Here is a 19,526-nt window from a genome sequence, read left to right as displayed (position 1 = left end):
TACTGAACAAACTCGTGGCTTAGCATCTTTCTAAGCCTGTATCCAGGGTCCTTCCATGCACAGAGCTTCTGTTGAAGTCAAGGGGAGCTCTGTATGCAGAGGGACTGAAGGATTGGGCTGTTAGTAAATGCAAATATCTATTTTCTTCAGAATTTTCTTTGCACAGAAGCAAAACTACTTTGGGTAATCCTGTAATAGACACACCCTCTGCCCCAATAGCTGCTTCCCAAAACCAGCTGGATTTACAACCCTATTAAATATTACAGCAATGTCTGCAGGCCCAGGTGCTGTACTAACACAGTTACGCGCTCACAAGTATATACTGTGCATAACAATGTCTTTATTCCACATGCTCTAATCTCCAAAGGAAATGTTAGGTTCTATAAAAATAGGTAATACTAGGTGTACTAAGCACTTCCTAGAAAACCCATCAGGTCCCTGCCCCAAAGACCTTATCAAATACAGCCTCTTAATCTAAAAGAGTGAGAATATTTGAAGAAATTGATGCATTGACAAGAAAACTTAAATCTGTGTTCCCTTCGTGTAACTGTACTGAGGATTACTTTAGCATCAAATAATTTTTTGTCTTGTGTGGAAATTTGTCTGGTTAGTCTAGAGAATAAATGTTTAAACATAATATGTGGTTACAGTTGTTTCTGCTTGAGCAATTCCACTGTAAATTAAATTGGGTATTAGGTTATGTTGTCTGCTACTGTAATTACTATCCTGGAAATAGCAAGGCTTAATTAAATATGCAGATCCCAAGGGTGGGCTGCCTCTTTCATAGCTGCCTAATGTAATAGCAATCTTCATAAAGAATAAAGATGGCTGTGTTTATATTTTGACTTCATACATGCTTCTTTATTTTGTGTGTGTGAAATAATGAGATGCTAGAGGAAAAAATTCATAGCTGTCTGTTTTTTATGCACTTGTATGAAGTGATTGTAGTGGATTTGGGGGGAAGAGGAGGTACTGTCATTACTTCCTGATAAAATATTTATAGCTTTGGCTTCACTGTGAATTTTTTAATACAATTATATTATTTACCATGACAACGATTCACAGCTTAAAATGTATATATGCAGATAGCAAGGACTGTTCCACAGGCTTTAGAAAAAGATGGCAGAACTGCTCGTCAGTTTTCAGAATTAAACACTGTAGTTAAGTTCATATATAGAATAGCTGTAGATCAGAACAAAAACATCTTGAATACACACCTCGGCATAAATCCTGTGGTGATCCTAAAGCATTGATTGCAATATATAAAAGATCGGCTACCACAACAATAGTTGTAGTAAAGACTATAATTAGTTTCCTATTTTAAGTTGAATTTTCCCCTCACGTTAACGGTATTTTCCCCATTCCCTTCAGGTTTCTTGGGTGGGGTGTTTGCCAGATGTCCTGATTTTATAGGAACAGTCCCAGTATTTGGGGCTTTCTCTTATGTAGGCACTTATTACCCCCACCCCCGTCCCTATTTTTCACACTTGCTATCTGGTCACCCTATTGCTAGAGGATATTTTTTTCACAATTTCTGGTTAGCCACCCAAGACGCTGGTAGATATGAGAAATTAGGTTTTTCACTGTTGGACATTTCATAAATTAAAATACTCCAATCTAAGACAGCTTATTCTTTTGATTTGAAGTTTTGTTCTGTGCTCAAGTGAAATGGTGCATTAAAATATGAGAGAGTTGCTTTCCTAATTTGGTGTTTTTAACTGAAGTGGCAGCTCTCTGCAGAACTTCATGAATTAGGACAAGCAGAATGCTTGGAGGACTTTTGGAAGTGTGTGAGAACAGCTTAGAATCAATTCTGCACACTTCAAGTTAAATGTGGCCTGTAAAGAGGATACACTTTCTGGCTTTGTACCGTTTTGTTTTGGATCATGTGTAAAGGAGCTTTGAAATGTGGGCGCCAATTCCATGCGAGCTCCAGGGCTGAAGCACCCACAGAAAGAAAGAAGTGAGTGCTTAGCACCCACTGGCAGCCCCGCCAATCAGCTCCTCCCCTCTCTCCCTCCCAGTTCCTTCTGCCGTGGATCAGCTGTTCAGTGGCAAGCAGGAGGTGCTGGGGAAGGAGGAAGTGGAGTGGGGGCAGGAAGAGGAGGGGCAAGGGTGGGGGCTTGGGGTAGAGTGGGGGAGGGGCCTTGGGTAGAGGAGGGCAGGTAGGGGTGGAGTGGGGATGGGGCCTTAGGCGGAGTTGGGGTTGAATATTCCCCAAGATCTGAGTAAGACGGCACCTGTGGTCTGAAAGACTCCACCTCTCCCCTTCCTTCTCCACCCCAAACATAGAGAAATACACACCATTTATTTTTACAGTAGAAAGTCACTGCCCAAAATTTTGTTAATTCGGTTAAGGCTGCATGGCAGTTTCTCATACCCTTCCAAAACATTGAGTGCATCTACAATAAAAGCCTCTAAGAACCTGTCCTTAATTGAATGGGTGGAGTGTGGCTTCATATAACTTTGTTTGGCATTTAGTGGTGGTTAAAAAAATAAGTTTTTAATCATCTGAATAAAAATCACTTACTCTCCCAATCAGGTTTCACTTCTTTCTATCTGATGTCATAAACCTTAAACAAGACTTGGATTTTTTTGATGTAAAGAAAAAGTGGGGGAATTAAAAACAGCCTCCTCCCACTTTTCAGGCCTCCTTTGTATATCACAGAAATCTTTTCAATTTTCATCCTTCGATGGTCACCTTTAGCACAGCTGTCACCTCAGATCTAGTTTAGTCTACATATTTGGGTTCCAGTCCTGCAGTTGAATCGTTATGGTGGACCTTTGCTAATCCGCTATGCATCTGTTTGATAATCTTGGAGAAATACCGACCGTGTCATCGTTATAAACCAATTTACTTGTGGTTACAAGTGAATAAACTCATGGTGTGGTTTCTTCATTCTTTCAGAGAGTTACAAGTATGAAAATTGCCAGTGCAGCAGTTTCTGAACCATGTAAAAAGTGAAAAAGAGGAGGAACTGAGGGGTATCAGGGCTAGATCCACAATGGGATTTAGGTGCCTAAATCTAAAACTTGGATCCTCAAAACCCCTGCTCAGCTCCTGCTTAATCCTGTAGGCAGCTAAATTCCCTAGGCACTTAAGTTTCCAGTGGTAAAGTCTCCTAGTCACCAAAAAATCTGCCACTGTGCATGCATGCAGCTGCTTCAGTCTGGTTACCTAGCTCATGCCTGAGCTCCAGTGGGATCTTCAAACTGGGCATTGCCCCATCTATCTCACCAGCAGAGCCCATGTATGCTCAGAGGCTGCCTAACAGATCAGGCCCCATACAGAGCAGTGCTGTCAGAAGAAGAGGTGTGGTGCCCCTTTACAGCTTTTAGCCAGTGATTAGAGAATTTGCCTGGGTTGTGGGAGACCAGGGTTCAGTTCTTCCATCTGCCTGATGTGGAGCGGGGATTTGAACCCACATCTCCCGAGAGTGCCGTGAACACTGGGTTCTGGGATATTCTGCAGTAGAGCGCTCAGTCCTTCCTTTGTAATCGTTCCACTTAGTATAATAGTCACTGGAATGGGGACTTGAATTTGGGCCTCCCACTTCCCAGGTTAGTTCCATAATCACTGAGGTAGAGAGTCATGGTCTTTCTTTCTCTGGCTCCACAACTATTTATTCAGACAAAGTGGAGCAATTTCAACAGGAGGGACCGAGTCCTGCCCCAGAATGCCCCGTAGCTCAGCAGTTTGGGCTCTTTATCCCAACATGCCCTCAGAGTTAATAGCATTAACATGAAACGCTTTTAAACAAAGTTTGATGTATGGAGATCTCAGACAGTTTAATACCATGGCAATACATCAGGAAATTTATGCCAAAAATGAGAAATTTATTGATTGAATACAAACAAGGCAAAAATACTGAAACAAATTGAGTGATTATGCAAAATAAACATAATCGAAACCAGAATCCTTTTTGGAGAGGCTGAATGTTGGTTACAGTCTTTTATTCTGTCAAACAGCCTTCGTTGGTGGGGAAGAAAGGGTTAGTTCTGTTCAGTTTTTGAGTTGGGAACGCTATTTTTTCCTTTAGACAAAACAGACAGAAGGGAGAGAAGAGGAAGAATAGTAAATGTGGGGGAAATGCAGCATTTGTTGATCTTCTCAGGATATAGGGCAGTTGGTCAGTCACAGATGGATAGTTTGGGCTGGGCAGGTCAGCTATGACAGCTGTTTCTCTGGACCCCAGCTTGCCTCTCTAATTAGGGACCTTATCTGTTTGGTTTGGCCATGTCCCCCTCCATCATTGGTAGTACTTAGGCCTATCAGAGCTGGATGGGCCATTTCATCTTGTGCAGTTCATTTCAGGATCAGGTGAAAAGCCAACAGAGGGAGATGGGAGAGGAGGAAGACAGTGGGGGACAGAAAGGGACACGAGCCAGGAAGACAGAACAGGAGCTCATATGTACCTCCTTGGTTGTCTTAGGCAGCTCCCTGTTCAGCATGCTGGCTTTTGTGGATCCCTTTATTAGGTGCCTATCTCTTCCATGCATTGTGTGAGGAGCCTGGGCTGAGTATTCCACTAGGCAGCAGGATGTGTAAAGTTAGGTGTTGCAACACTGAATCTAAGTCCCCTTTGTGGGGGTCTAGCCTCTAAAGCCACAATACGCTGTAAAGATTGAATGAAGTAATTTTTGCTCTCTTGCTTAGAGTGGAGTGGTGGCTTGGGAATGTATCTGACAGATCAGATTTGAAATGTTATGGAGTCTCACTCTGTGGTATGACAAGTGGAGGAGAGCTTGTGGTGTTTATGGTCAGTAGTAGTTCATAGACCTGTAGCTGCAGAAAGGGGGCTGCAGGTTAGTAGTCCCTATTAGAAATGGAGAAGAGGAACTGATACATCAGTGGATAGGTAGTGGACAGTCACTGATGAAGCAGAAAAGACTAGTTAAAACTGTTTAGTCCATTCCCTTACTGATGTAGGATTGTCCCTTACTGCACACTTTCCTGTATTTTATCTAATCTAGTTTTACGTCTCCCAAATGAAAGGACTTCTATTACTTCCCTTGGGAAGCTCCACCACAGGTCTGTAGACCTTAAGGTCAGGAAACTTTTCTGATATTCAGATTACTCATGGTTGTATCCTAACTTTACTAGTCTTAACAAGTCGTCTCCTTTCTTGGTGTTTCTACCCTTTTAAATATATGTACGACGTTACAGTGACATGACTTAGAGGCCACAATTGCTTGGCTTTGTTGCCCTAATCATTTGCTGTCTATCACTTCTAAGTCAGGTAGTCCTGTTTACAATACACAAGCTTCTGAGTGGATTCAGAGCAGAGGCTAGTGGATTTGATTGCAGGGTAGAACTCTAGTGGGTCTGGGAATTAGACTCGAGTTTTGTCTGCCACTGAGTCTGGCCTATTAAAGCAGCCTGCAAACATCCTGGGAGTGTGCATTTTTCAAGGGCAAACAATTAGTCTCACTTGTATCTTGATGGTTATTTTATATGTTATAGGTCAAAAGTAAAAAGATCTAGATATAGATTAGAGTTAATAAGGATATTTTAATTCCATCTGAGTTTTGGTTCAGTACCTAACATAAATACTGGTTGGGTATGTCTGTTTGGAAGATATAATGTTCTAATGTGAAAGATCTGGTGGGGATGTTCTTGTGTAGCACAGAATGTTCTCTTCACTTGTATTCACGGTTTCACTTCTGTGCCTTGGTTTATCTGTGAAAACAAAGCCATGAAAAGGCAGAGCTCATTACTGCAAAAAAAGAAAAATCCTGAATGTGAAATGCATCATATTGTAGGGGGAAAAATGAATTAATAGAGCTCACAGGAGAAAATGAATGTAAATGACCCAAATTAGCCTTTCAGAGTCTCATAATCTCTTCAATTTAATAAAAGATTCCAGTTGTAAATAGTATAAATTCTAAATTGGATTAAAGCATAGTTGTGGAAATGTAGCTGCTATTAAATGACCTCTAAATAAAGTACAGTAAGGTGCATTCCTCTGAATTGGAGACATTTCAGTGTCTTGTTTGACCTTTTTAGTACACTTTTTTTTTTAATGCCAGGTGCAGAGATATTTAATCAGTTGTATAATGTCTCTTTTCACTTCAAAAAAGTGGTTTACATCTAGATGTTAATTGACTGGGTAAATATCCTGAATTGTCCCAGTGTTGAAGGGTGTGGTACATGTGTATATGAGTAAGATAGCACATATTTGCTCTTACATTCCTATTTGTGTTCCTTCCCACCTCAACATCACTGAAACATAGAAGTCTTTTCTACCATTTTCTCATTGTGTAATCCTGCAGCAGGCAAAAATGGAAGAGACTATGGAAAACTTGAGTAGTGAGACCTTTAAATCAAGGTCATGACCACTACTGGTATAAGGACATTCTTGCTGTTAGAAAAAATGTCAGGGGATAACATGGGAAAGTAGGGCTAATGCTGGGGCATGGACTGTCCCGGATCAGGACACTACAGATTGACTGGAGAACCAGGGTTGCAGAGAACTTAAGTGTGAACTAAAGCTTACCTGAGACATAACACGGAGCTTTTCATATGCAGGAGCCTGACTTATTAAACCAGAGATTTACATCCAAACAAAAAAAAAAAAAAGGGAAATTACAAAACAAAAAAATCTCAAATGATTTAAGATTAGTAAGTGCAATTAGAGTGAAATACGCTGAACAGACACTCCTGTGGTGGGAAGGGTGGGCAAGAGAAGAAAATAGAAATAAATGGAATGGAAATAGAAAGATACGGTTACAAAATTCTGGTTAGTACCCTGACATCTAGTTCATCCAAACACACAATGAAAAACACATTCTCAATGTTTAGTGCCCACATAGCCTGAGTTCTGCCCTTGTAACAAAATACTCCCAGTAAATACAAAGTCTAAACGAAGCTTATGTATTTATCCCATAGCTTTCATTAAGAACTGTACATAAACTATAATACCGTACTTCTGTTTATACAACAGTTGTAAGACCTCTGGCCTTGCAGTCTACGTATTCCACAAAAGCAACAGTTCTGAACTTCCTACCTTTGTTTCTCGGTTTTCTTTCTAGTGCCATCACCACTGAATACAAACACGTCCAAATAGCAGGCTTTTCCTTCTGAGCAAGATAATTTTATCATTCCCAAATTAAATTGTACTTAGTTTATTATCATCTCTAATATTTGTTTAATGTATTGCACATAATTGTATGATATGGCATAAAGCAGTCACCAATAGCATCCAGCATGATACTGAAGAACAAATACTAGATGCTTTTATTATTTGAAAGCCCAGTCAAACTCCCATTCATATCAAAGGAAAGACTACTGCTATTGTCAATAGAATTTGGATTGGTCCTAAAATAGGGACACCTGTCAAGTGGGGGAGCAGGTCACAGAAATATTTGTTTTAGCAGTGTGTGCATGAATTGTGCAAAGCTGGACTCAAAATGGGCAATGTGACCTCTGTTTGATTTTCGTACTGGCTGTTTAGATTGTTTCAATGGATGTGATCAATGGTACTTTTGATTTGTGCTTGGCAGCTTTTAATCGTACCTAGTTTTCTGTTTTGTAATGTGTTGCAGAGTAATGCTGTAATCCAAGGGTTACAAGACTAAAGGACTGTGTAGTGTGGAGCCACCCAGAAGCCTTGTCTTGATGGGCTAAAAAGGTGTGTGTTTTCAACTGAACACAATTGGATAACTCTCCTTTTACCCATCAAGACAGGACCCAACAGTACATATGAGGCCCCTGTAAATGCACAGTCAGCTTCTAGGAGATCAGCCCTGTCGTCTGTGTTGCAGCCACTCATTCATCATGTCGCTTGAAACTGTCAGTATTCTAGAAAAGGTGACAAGGGAGTCTGTCTCTCTTCCGGAAGGCTATAATTTTGGGGTAAGGGCGGGGGAATCTCCCCCTCAATTCAGTTCCAGCACTACAGCGAGGAAAGGCAAATTCTGAAATAGCATTTTTAGGGGATGGGTTTTAGAACTGGATTTTGGAAATTCTGTTTTTTCTTCACTTTTAATAAACACGTGTAACCGACAAGTTCGCTGTCACAAACTGGCCCTCAACAGAATTGTGTGTGCGTGTGTGTCTGAGACTTCTCAATTATTCATTTCCTACACCTTTCCCCAGTAAACTTCTTTTGAGCCAACTTTCACAGAGGCTAGAGACTTGAACAAAAAGGACATGCATGGAATAAAATGCAACACAGGTCTGAATTCAAATGTTAACCTGTATCTTGGAGCAAAGAACTGCAGTCATCGGGTTAGAGTATGAGTAGATGTCCAAGTTGATTCTATTTCTTAAGCAGATGAATGTTCTTATTAAGTTACCACGTCTATTGTATATTGAAGAACTGGATTATTGATCTCTTTGGCAGAGGTAGCTGGAAATAACATTTAGGGTAAATAATTGTTTTATCCAAACAATAACTCTGTCAAGGAGGTTGTGTTGTATCTGTCAGCTGAAGCACAGGTTGGTTGGTTGGAAATAGATAGAAAAGAACACGGATGGAGGGAGATGTAATACTTGGTCATGGAGGGGCAAGAGGCACTTGTTTCTAATGTAGATTTTTTTTTTTGTAATGTATATTTAAGGGGATAGGTATAGTAGGAATATGCCTATGCGGTTGTGCCCAATATTTTACTATGTTTGTTCCTTTCTTGTTCATGTGATGATACCCAACCAATCTGTCCTTTAGTAGGCCTTGTTCACACTACAGCCTGTAATCAAATTTGTAACTACTTACAGGCACTTTATATCCACACTACAGTTGGTCATACTTTTTTTTTTTATTATTGTAATGATTTTCAACAAAAAATGTCCTTTGCAAAACCAAAATTTTCTGTGGGAAAACTTTCAGTTTTGCATGCGCGCACACACAAAATTAGTTTTGAGCAGGGAATCAAAATGATGGTTTCCCAGTTGCCTGCTTGGAAGGTCTCTCTTGACAAAAGCTTTGCAGGTGGCTGCCATCACTGAACGCCTGACTCTGCCTCCCTGATACTCAGCTTAGCTCCCCGGGTGCATGGGCACTCTGCCTGTCCTGCCGCTGGGCTGCAAGGCTCTTGTCAATGTCACTTTTTCAGAAAAATTAAAAATTCCATGTTGGTTCACCTGAAACAGAGATTTCCAAAAATCCCTTTCTGGGAAAATGTCGCTTTTTTGCCATTTTGTCTCAGTTTGGGATTCCAATTTTTTATTTTTTTTTAAATTTTTTTGAGAACATGTAATTTTTAATAGGGAGGGATTTCCATTTTCCAGCCAGGTCTAATCCACATACATCATGAATGATTGATCCAGAGCAGCTAGTTGAGTTTCACTTTTGCCAGTGATCTAATCGGGTGGTATTATCTTCCTGTAACTGGTTGTGCGCACATGTGCGCATGCACTGGGAGTGGAGGAGTGGAATGCTTAGTGTTAACTGAAAACCCTGATCTGGTTTGTGTATCCAGTTTGACTGGTTCTCCTTCCTCCCAGCTCTCTGTACAGCAGTACATTCCAGACTACTCAGACCCATGTGTTAGTGTCACTCTGTGGATTTCGTGCAAAGGCATTGTGGGATAGCTCATCTGCCCTTACTTTCATTGACAGCACTTAGTGATGTCTGTTCATGTTTGTGTAGATCTAGAAACAAACACTTACAGCAGGAAAGCTGCTGTGCAGGCTCAAACTGAACAGGGTTACAGATAAGGAGACAGCACCTCTATTGGTTACAAAAATCATGTTTAGAAGGTTCCGTGTGGGTGGGTCCTTACACCAGGGGAGATGTGAAGAGGGTTTATACAAGATGAGCTTTCCTTGACCACTGCTCTTATTCAAATAGGAGCGGGACCAGGACGTGACGTACAGTAGAACCTCAGTTACAAACGCCTCGGAAATGGAGGTTGTTCGTAACTCTGAAATGTCTGTAACTTTGAACAAAACGTTATGGTGGATAACATGGGGGAGTAAGGGGGGTTGGATGGGTTGGGGGTTCTGTGAGGGGCAGTCAGGGGAAAGGGAACGGGGGGTTGGATAGGTGTGGGAGTCCCAGGAGGCCTGTCAGGGGTCAGGGTGTGTGGATAGGGGTTGGGGCAGTCAGGGGACAGGGAGAAGGGGGGTGGTTGGATAGGGTGTGGGGTCCCGGGGGGCAGTTAGGGGTGGGAGTCCCAGGAGGGGGCGGTCAGGGGACAAGGAGCGGGGGGAGGGTTGGATGGATGAGTCAGGGATTCTGAGAGGGGAAGTGGGGGGGCAGATGGGGGCGGGGACCAGGCTGTTTGGGGAGGCACAGCCTACCCTACCCAGACCTCCATATAGTTTTGCAACCCTGATGTGGCCCTCGGGCCAAAAAGTTTGCCCACCCCTGCTGTAGCATCATCCATGCTGAGCATCTAGACTACCAATGTTGTAATTGCTGGTTTATAGTCTGAATTTGACATGAAGTGGACATCAGAGGCTTGGCTAGCATGACATTTGTTTAGGCAGAAACAACTACGTAACAAATTTTAATTAAACTAGAAAGATGAGCAATAGAATGAATTAAACATTGTTCTGTTTTGTGAATGGAATTTTGTACACATTTGAATGGCTATTTTGGACACAAATAACATACATCCTGTTTTGGTTTTGTTTCGTCTAGCTGCTCTTCAAGCCCTAAAACGCAAGAAGAGGTACGAGAAGCAGCTTGCACAGATAGATGGCACGTTATCAACAATTGAATTCCAGAGGGAAGCCCTTGAAAATGCCAACACCAATACTGAAGTGCTCAAGAATATGGGCTTGGCTGCTAAAGCTATGAAAGCTGCTCATGACAACATGTAAGAAATTTCATATTGTATCCTTGAATGAATGTCCACTCTATCAAAAGCAAACCAGAAATTATAGAAAGAGAATAATGAACCGGGTCCCACGCAGTCTGCTAAAATGATCTGCATCATCTTGGCATGAAATAACTAATTTTTGCAGAGATTACAGACAATGTAGTAAAGTATCTTTAAAAAGTTTAAAATATAATACTAGATGCATTCGCTTATTGATCGAGCTACAAAAGACTGGGATTTTTCAACCCACAAACATTTTATGGGGTGTGAGGCCTTTAATAGTGCGCACGCAATTTTTGTTTAGCTAAAGGATAGTGTCAATAATAGTCTGAAGTGGTTTCAGAGATGTACCGGTCACAGATCCATCTAATACCTGAACACTTTTTGAAAGTCTTGTTTAAAAGGGGTGTGTAGTCTGTTCCTTTTTTCCTCTGCTCAGTATAATTTGCAGACAAAAATGACTGAGATGGAGTTATGGTTGAGAGTATATATTAGTAACTAAGGGTAAAGTACATTACAGAGATGTTGTAATTAACACAAAGCCAATATTAGCAAACCCAGGAAACTCTCAACTAAGGTTAAATTTAAAAGAAAGCCAAATCTGTTCAGATATAGGAATGTAAATAGTAAATAGTCTTTATTCAGCCATATAGTGACCTCATGTGATCAGGGCATTTTATTGTTTGTGGTCCTAGATTAAATTACTGATTTTTAAAGACATGAGATTGTTGAAGAGTGCCTCAGATTTCTCTTCTCTCCTTTACGCTCTACAATCTTCTGCATGCATACCCTCCATTTCCTCTCTCTCTTGAGCAACTCTGGTGCAACAGGGTAACGTTGTAAAATTTTTCGCTGTTTTTCACAACAGAAAAGCTTTCAGTTAGAAGAGGCTGGTGTGTAAAATATTCTCCAGAGAAACGTATGAAGAATTGTAATCTTTCAAAATGGCTGGCATCCCCCATTTTTTTTGCAATGACAATGAGGCCAGGTGCTGAGCTCAGTTAATATGCCCTATTTCCAAATGCCACCACATTCCATTGCCCCCAGTGGGAGTGAAGGTAAACTGACCTCAGGAAAGATGATAGCCCCCTATGCTGTCAGGAGGCGGAGAAGAACACTGAGGAATAGGTGAATAGATGCAATGGCTATTTTTGCTAAGAGCCATCTGTTGCTTCAGTTCCATTGAGAACAATGGGGAAAAGCGGCTATTTTGGAAGAGGTCAGTTCTTCGTGGAATTCTCTGAAGTGTATTGAGTTCCTGCCCCTGAATAAACTTGAATATGGAGAATGGGGTGGGTGTGTGTGTGTGTGTGTGTGTGGAGAATGACAATTCTAAAAAACAAGAAAACCCTTTAAATGTAATCCATGCACAAGATTTCAGTGAGATAAGTGTATGGAAAGTTGTAAAAGTCTGCATTATTCCATTATGGTCGTTGGGGACATAAGTATGACAAAACAGGTGCCAGGTTTCTTAAAGGACCCATTTTTAATTTAATTAAAACTAATTAATGAATTTGCTTTTAAATTTTTAGAAGTCATTCTATTGCCCTGAGACTAAGGAGTAGAATCTTGGGGAGGACATCTTGTATTTTTCATACATAAGAGGTTGAATCCCAGTTTCAAGTGCAAAACTCAACTCGTCCTTAACTGTGGACTTGGCGCTGATGATGATGATTTTTTGTCCTGTGAAGGCACTTTTTTTCTTCCAGCCTTGACTAAAGCAAATAGATCTGAGTTACACTAAGAATTAGAGATCAAAACAAACTGATAATTGGATCTTGATGGCTAAAAGGATTGATAATAGGATAACGGAGCCTTTCACCCCTGACAAGTTGAAGCTAACCTAGATCTGTAGTAGTAACCAAAAGTAATTGCCAGCCAATGGGCTGCTTGGCTACCTATGTGAAAGGATTTTGTGGGATCAGTCCATCTTGCCATGTGTTTATATCTTTTCTGAGGGCAAATGGAAGCTTTTGTCCTCCAGGGCTCTCAGTCCATCTTTCAGCACTAAATTTCTGCCAAAGAGAAAAATTTAAGAACAGCAAACCGGTGACTTCTAGAATCATTAGGGAGGTAATCTGCTAGGAATGAGCACCTCCTCCTGTCCAATCCACACAGCAGAAATGGCATGTGCTCTAGAGGAAGCTTCATACCTTTCTGCAATGGGTAAAAATGCCAAGATGTAGGCAGGGAGTAGGGACTGGAGATTACTCAGGGTGGAGCAGTTGAGGGAAGAAGAGCTGGAGTGACTGGAGATGTGAGAACATGCACAGCTGAAATGCCATCACATTGTGGAATTAGCATTGCCACAGAATTAGCAAATGTAGTCAGTGGGCAGTGCAAACCAGGTTAATGACCTAACATGTTGTACTCTTCTCTTTACAGGGATATTGATAAAGTAGATGAATTGATGCAGGATATTGCAGAACAACAGGAGCTGGCAGATGAAATTTCAACAGCTATTTCAAAGCCTGTAGGATTTGGGGAAGATTTTGATGAGGTAAAACAGCTCAAGAGTTGCACTGTTTTAAATTAAAACCCATCTCTTAGTGATCTGAGTTCTGCATGCATTCAGAAAACAATGTAAATTCTAGAATATAAAATTTCTCTTAGCAAGTGGTCTCTTCCACCTCAGAAAATTGGGCGCATGGCAGCTACAAAACTTGGATGGGACTTCAACCCCCCAACATCTTGGAGGCTTTTGGATCAGATAATTCTGTGCCCAATAGAAAGTGAAGCCATAAATTCAGATCGGGGTTGAGACTCAGACCTGCCCTCAGAGTTTGAGGGTCATGTGCTAGAGGGTCATTTAGGCCATCCCCTGTAATAATATACCTAGCTGAGTCTGTCTGTCTGTTTGTGCTACTTAGTGGCAAGTGTGATCTGAATCATTCTTTTTCCCTTTACAATACTAGGATGAACTGATGGCAGAATTGGAGGAACTAGAACAGGAAGAATTAGACAAAAACCTGCTGGAGATCAGTGGTCCCGAGACAGTACCACTACCAAACGTGCCCTCAATAGCAATACCATCAAAGCCAGGTAATTGTCTCCTTTGCCAAAGTCAGCTTGGTTCATTAACATGTGCATTCATCAAATCAGCAACTCTTAATAAGGATTTGAATTTTGAATTTTCTGGCTACAAGCAGCTTGTAGAGTTAATATGGGATTCATGAATCACATGATGTGTTTATTCTCAAGGAATCCTTCATCTCCTTTCATTAGAGCTGTGAAAATTAATAGCTGTAACAGAAGCAGTTAGCATGTATTCCTGCACTTCCAGTTTATCCTATAATATGTTAAAAAATAAGGCTCAAGGCAGAATGGAGATGGAGGAGGAGGAATGGCAAGCTGGCAGTCTTGTACTAATGGCAGCTAATTTAATGGGAAGCAATCCTGACAAGACCAAACACAGAGGTAAAATCAAGGGAGACTAGAGTGAGAAATAGCCCTTGGAATTTAGTCTTCCAAATTGGTCTCAGTGCTCTGATTGACCCATGCTTGCAGGTCCTTGAGTCTGCCTCTCATCCCTGTACTGGGATGCTGTAGTTTTACATAGCTGGCCCCTTGGTTTTCATAGCACCTGGTTTTGGGGGAATACTGCTGACTCCTGATTACCCAAGGTGCATGGAGTCCCTACCTTAGGGGTGGCACTCAAATCAGATGAGACCAAACTGAGTCTTGTGCAAAACCTTGGAGCAAAAGTCTCTGGGGAGGCAAATTACAAGGACAAATCCTGGTTGGTGCAGGTGCATTACTGGTACACAGAGAAGCTCCACACTAACCTGATTCTGCTGTGGTGAGGTTCTTCGTTAGTTCTGCCATTGGGTCCAGCCCTCCATGGTTCTTGTCTGTGCAGCGACCACTGTTGAATGGTGATGTGATGCATTTCTTGTTTATCAGGTGTTTGTTTTTTTTTTAAACCTGGGATTTGTGGCAAGCTGCATTTGGATGGCAATTAGGAGTCCATTAGAAGTACCAAAATAACATTTAAAATTTTTGTATTTAACTAATAAAAACATCTTAAATATGCTGTATACATTAAAAAAAAAAAAGTTACTTTTTTTTGCATTTAAAACTGATCTATTAAACAAAGGAAGTACTTAGTGTAGTTAGTGAATTGATGGATTGTTTCTGGTCACCATGAGCCAGATTTTTCAAAGATATTTAAGGGCCTAGCAGTATTTCTGAAATTATCTAAGCAGGCTAAGGTGGCTAACTCCCATTGAAATCAAATCCCTTTGAAAATCTGGCCCTATGTCCTTCAAGTTTTTAGAATTAAAAGATCTAAATCAGAAGTTAGGAATTGTAGGAAATGGATAACAGAAGCAAAGTGACACAAGGAGAAATCTATGGCCAGCATTGTTAAGGACAATAAAGAGTTTTTTAACAATGTGTTATAACAGGACGAATCTTGACAATGGTATTGGTTTATTAGTAGATTGAAATAGTAGAATTAGCAATAGTAATGTAGAAAAGGCAGAAGTGTTCAATAAATATTTCTGTTCTATATTTGGGAGAAAAACATGATGTAGTCCCATCATATAGTGATAACACTCTTCCATTCCATTAATATCTCTGGAGAATGTTAAACAGAAGTTATTAAAGTTAATACTTTTAAATCAACAGGTCCAATTAATGTGCATCCAGATCTTTTTAAAAGAGCTGGCTGAGGAGCTTGCTGGAGAGTTAATGTTGATTTTCAATTAGTCTCAGGGCACTGGAGAAGTTTCAGAAGACTAGAAGAAAGCTAATGTGCTAATTTTTAAAGAGTAAACAGGATGACCTGGGTAATTCTAGATCTGATATAGGTCCCAGGCAAGATAATGGAGTGGCTGATATGGGAATCAGTTAATAAAGAATTAAAGGAGGGTAATGTAATTAATGCCAATCAACATGGGTATATGGAAAATAGATCCTGTCAAACTAACTTGGTAGCTTTTTAAATGAGATTATAAATTTAGTTGATTGATTTCTGAAAGGTGTTTGGCTTGGTGCCACACAACATTTTGATTAAAAAAAAAAAAGAACGTTGCATATTAAATGGATTAAAAACTGGCTAACTGATAAGTCTCAACATGTAGTTGTAAACGGGGAATGTTCATCAAGTGGGTGTGTTTCTAGTGGAGTCCTGCAGGGATCAGTCCTCGGCCCTATACTATTTAACATTTTTTTTATCCGTTACCTGGGAAAAAAACATAAAATCATCACTGATAAAGTTTGCAGATGTTACTAAAATTGGGAGAGAGGTAAATATTGAGGCAGACAGGTCACTAATACAGAGTGATCTGGATCGCTTGGCTAACTGGGTGCAATCAAACAATGTGTTTTAATGCAGTTAAATATAAATGTATACATCCCAAAACAAAGAGCGTAGGCCATACTTACAGAATGGGGAACTCTATCCTGGGAAGCAGTGACTCTGAAAAAGACTAGAGGGGATCATGATGGATTATCAGCTGAACATGAGCTCCCAATGGGACACTCTGGCCAAAAGAGGTAATGTGACCTAGGGATGCATAAAGACAAGAATCTCAAATAGAAGTAGAGAGGTTATTTGACCTGTATATTTGGCACGGGTGCGACCACAGCTTGAACATTGTGTCTAGTTCTGCTTCCCACTATTCAAGAAAGATGTTGTTAAATTGGAGAGGGTTCAGAGAAGAGCCACAAGAATGATTAAAGGATTAGAAAACATGCCATATGGTGATAGACTCAAAGAACTCAACCTATTTAGTTTGACAGAAGGTTAAGGGTAACTTAATTAGTCTACAAGTACCTATATATAGAAAACAAATATTTAATAATGGGATCTTCAGTCTAGGAGAGAAAGTTGTGATACGATCCAATGTCTGGAAGTTGAAGGTAGGACAAATCCAGGCAGGAAATAAGGCATACATTTTTGACCGTGAGGGTAATTAACCATTGGAACAATTTACCAAGGACTGTGGTGGATTTTCCATCGCTGATAATTTTTAAATCAAAATTGTTTTTTTGTTTTTTGTTTTTTTTTTCTAAAAGATCTGCTCCAGGAATTATTTTAGGGAAGCTCTCTGGCCTGTGTAATTCTGGAGGTCAGACTAGGTGATCACAATGGTCCCTTCTGGCTTTAGAATCTGTGAATCCTCTTCCCACCTGGTGGTGGTTCATAGATTGAAAGAAGAAATCAAGGTTTTCTTCTTTTTCAGCTCAGTTAGCTTTTCCACTTTAAATGAACTAGCCCAAATGAAAAAAATATTTTCTCTGCACCTCCTAACTAACCTGAAACCAAAAGTAATTAAGGCAAAAGCTTTTCTGCACAACAGAAACTAAAAGTACAGACATCTGATAAATTTAAATACCAGCATTTGCTCCATTATCAAAACTGTCTTACATTGCATTAACTATCTGTATTTTCAATGTGCCATATTTATAAAGCTTCAGTTGAGCTTAAAAGTTAGTTTCCCACAGTTCTGTATATAATAAAAAAAGGCATCCTTAATTTATTAAAATTTGAGTGCTGACTGATGTATTATTTTTCATTTAAATGATTTTTAATAATTATAACAAATGTAAGGCTCTGCATATTGTCATAATTTCACATTTAATCTTTACAGGCTTATTTTAAACAGAAAATATTTAAATACAAAAATTCAATTTGATATTTTTAAAAATCAGTTTTTATTTATCCTGATTTCTAATCTTCCATGCCTGTTTAATTTGGGGGGCCCTGCCAAAGAAGAGAAACCTTAAAACAGACTTACCATCCCTTGACTTCTCTCCTTTCATGGGTTGTACTTCAGGAATTTCCCATTTGTGCCAGCTTTGTATTACAAATTACGCGCATATACGCACGCACACACATACACACACAAACAACATACTGTAAGCTACTGTCTGGATTCATTACAGGGAGAGAATGGATATCTTTAAAATTAAAAATAGTTCTCTATCTTGCTGCATTAGGAATTTCTTTGGGGAAAGTGTAGTATTTGGAAATTTTTAAGGTGAGACTTAGTGTTCTACATCTTCAAAGCACTATACAGTTTTTAACTAACCTTCCCAATATTTCTGTAAGGTAGCTATTGCCTTCATTTTCAGAGAGGGAAACTGAGACACAGGTGAAAACAGCACAGGAAATCTGAGAGATCCTAGGCCAGGACTTGGTATTTCCTGGCTCCCAACTCCATCTGTTCTTCCAGCTAGTGCTGCGCTCAAATCAGTCTAAGACCAATAGCCCCAAATTCATAGTGGTTGGTTTAAGCATGCTGAGCAACAAGAAACCAAAAGGTATTGGCATCCATTGGCAAATGGCTACTGCTTAGCTAAATAAACTTTACATGGCTCCAAAGGAGTTCCTAAAATAAACAGGTCTACATCTTCCCATGTTTTGAGATTTGGTGACTATGACAAATATGGGCAATGCTTGTGTATCACTCTGATTAAAATGCACATTTTCATTCTTCTCACAAACCATTTTCTTTTCTCTTTTTGAAATATGGCCTCAGGAAGTTTAACTCTGGCTGGCTTTTAAAATGGCACATAAGTCTTGTAACTGAAAACCACATGTGGCATATTTGCTCTTCTATGGGACCTAGTGCCTTGTGCAGTCCAGAGCAACATGTCCAGGTGAAGCAGGACATTATGGGGTTACATCAAGGTATCTGCTCCTCACTCTTCACACTCTCTTTATGCTACAGCCAAGAAGAAAGAAGAGGAGGATGATGATGACATGAAAGAGTTGGAAGCATGGGCTGGAAACATGTAACTACAACAGCAACGATTTGGAAAAACAAAATAGACTTTGGCCACCTGTTCTGGGTGCACATGTAGTGTGATGGGGACAAAACATTCAGCAAAATGTCTTTTATCTCTTTAATCTTAACCCAAAGCAGTGGGCACTGCATCGCTGTACTCTGCATAGCATGGTCTGCACAAAGAAAACAAAGGGGGTCGGGGAAAGTTGCTTGCAGTTGATGTTGAATTTCTGTAAAATAAAATGTATTTGCAAAATCCAACGTTCAGCTTCTGGACTATGCTAATGCCACTGCTGAATCTTCATCTTCTAGAGTTTTGGGAGTATTGAATCTAAATGACCTGAAATGCAGCCTGTAATTTTAAGTCAGTTGAAAGTGTGTCTAGAAGTCTTGTAAGGCATTTAAAAAGGAAAAGTTATAAGCCACCATCGGCTTCTCATGTTTAGGTATAAGAATGCATTAGGTTTTTAGTTCTTTGCACTCTGTATTTATTTCTTTTGACTGTGTGATCACCTTCTATCACTGCACTGACCTAGTCACTGTTCCCATTTTTAATTAGTGAAACTGATTTGAAATTGATAAACGCGACCTTGGAAGGAAGGGAGATTTACACTTAAAACCCAGCTGTACATTTTTTTTTCTATGTAGCAGTGCAGTGTTCATTGCTATTTGTGATAACTGATAACCCATTCAGATACATGCATACATCTATTTTACTTAAGAAGCTATGGTTTGCACTGTATTAAATATCTTGATTAATTTTCATTCTCGACTAGTGTCGTCAATTATCTATTTTTATTAGATTTAAAGACATTTAATTTACATCAAATTTGGTTTCTGCTCTTGCCTGATAGAGGAATAAACAGACTCTTTGACATCAGTTTATCTCTGAGTCCATAATTGTAGCTATGGCAGTATTGTGACAGATACAGAGTCAGGTCATTTATCATACAAACTCCAATCTTAGCTGAGCAAAATGGTTGGGCGTGTTCCTGTAACTCAGTTACTCTTGACTGTTTTAGT

General features: G+C 39.9%; 1 protein-coding gene across 2 annotated transcripts in view; it reads left to right on the top strand.

The window, feature by feature from the left end:
- The window catches only part of CHMP4B (charged multivesicular body protein 4B), a 34,012-nt gene extending 14,744 nt beyond the window's left edge, over window positions 1–19,268 (top strand). Inside the window, exons 2-5 of one of the 2 annotated variants that reach the window (XM_038370191.2) lie at window positions 10,587–10,764; window positions 13,153–13,267; window positions 13,683–13,809; window positions 18,447–19,268. In XM_038370191.2, coding sequence (XP_038226119.1) covers window positions 10,587–10,764; window positions 13,153–13,267; window positions 13,683–13,809; window positions 18,447–18,514 — 488 coding nt within the window. In that variant the 3' untranslated portion in view covers window positions 18,515–19,268. Of the gene's footprint in view, window positions 1–10,586; window positions 10,765–13,152; window positions 13,268–13,682; window positions 13,810–18,254 lie in introns of both variants that reach the window. The other variant, XM_038370192.2, reaches the window with a different exon arrangement.
- Window positions 19,269–19,526: the final 258 nt, after the last annotated feature.

The sequence above is a fragment of the Dermochelys coriacea genome, chromosome 13 (genome assembly GCF_009764565.3).
Source record: "Dermochelys coriacea isolate rDerCor1 chromosome 13, rDerCor1.pri.v4, whole genome shotgun sequence".
NCBI lineage: Eukaryota > Metazoa > Chordata > Testudines > Dermochelyidae > Dermochelys > Dermochelys coriacea.
This window is presented reverse-complemented; position numbering and strand designations above follow the sequence as displayed.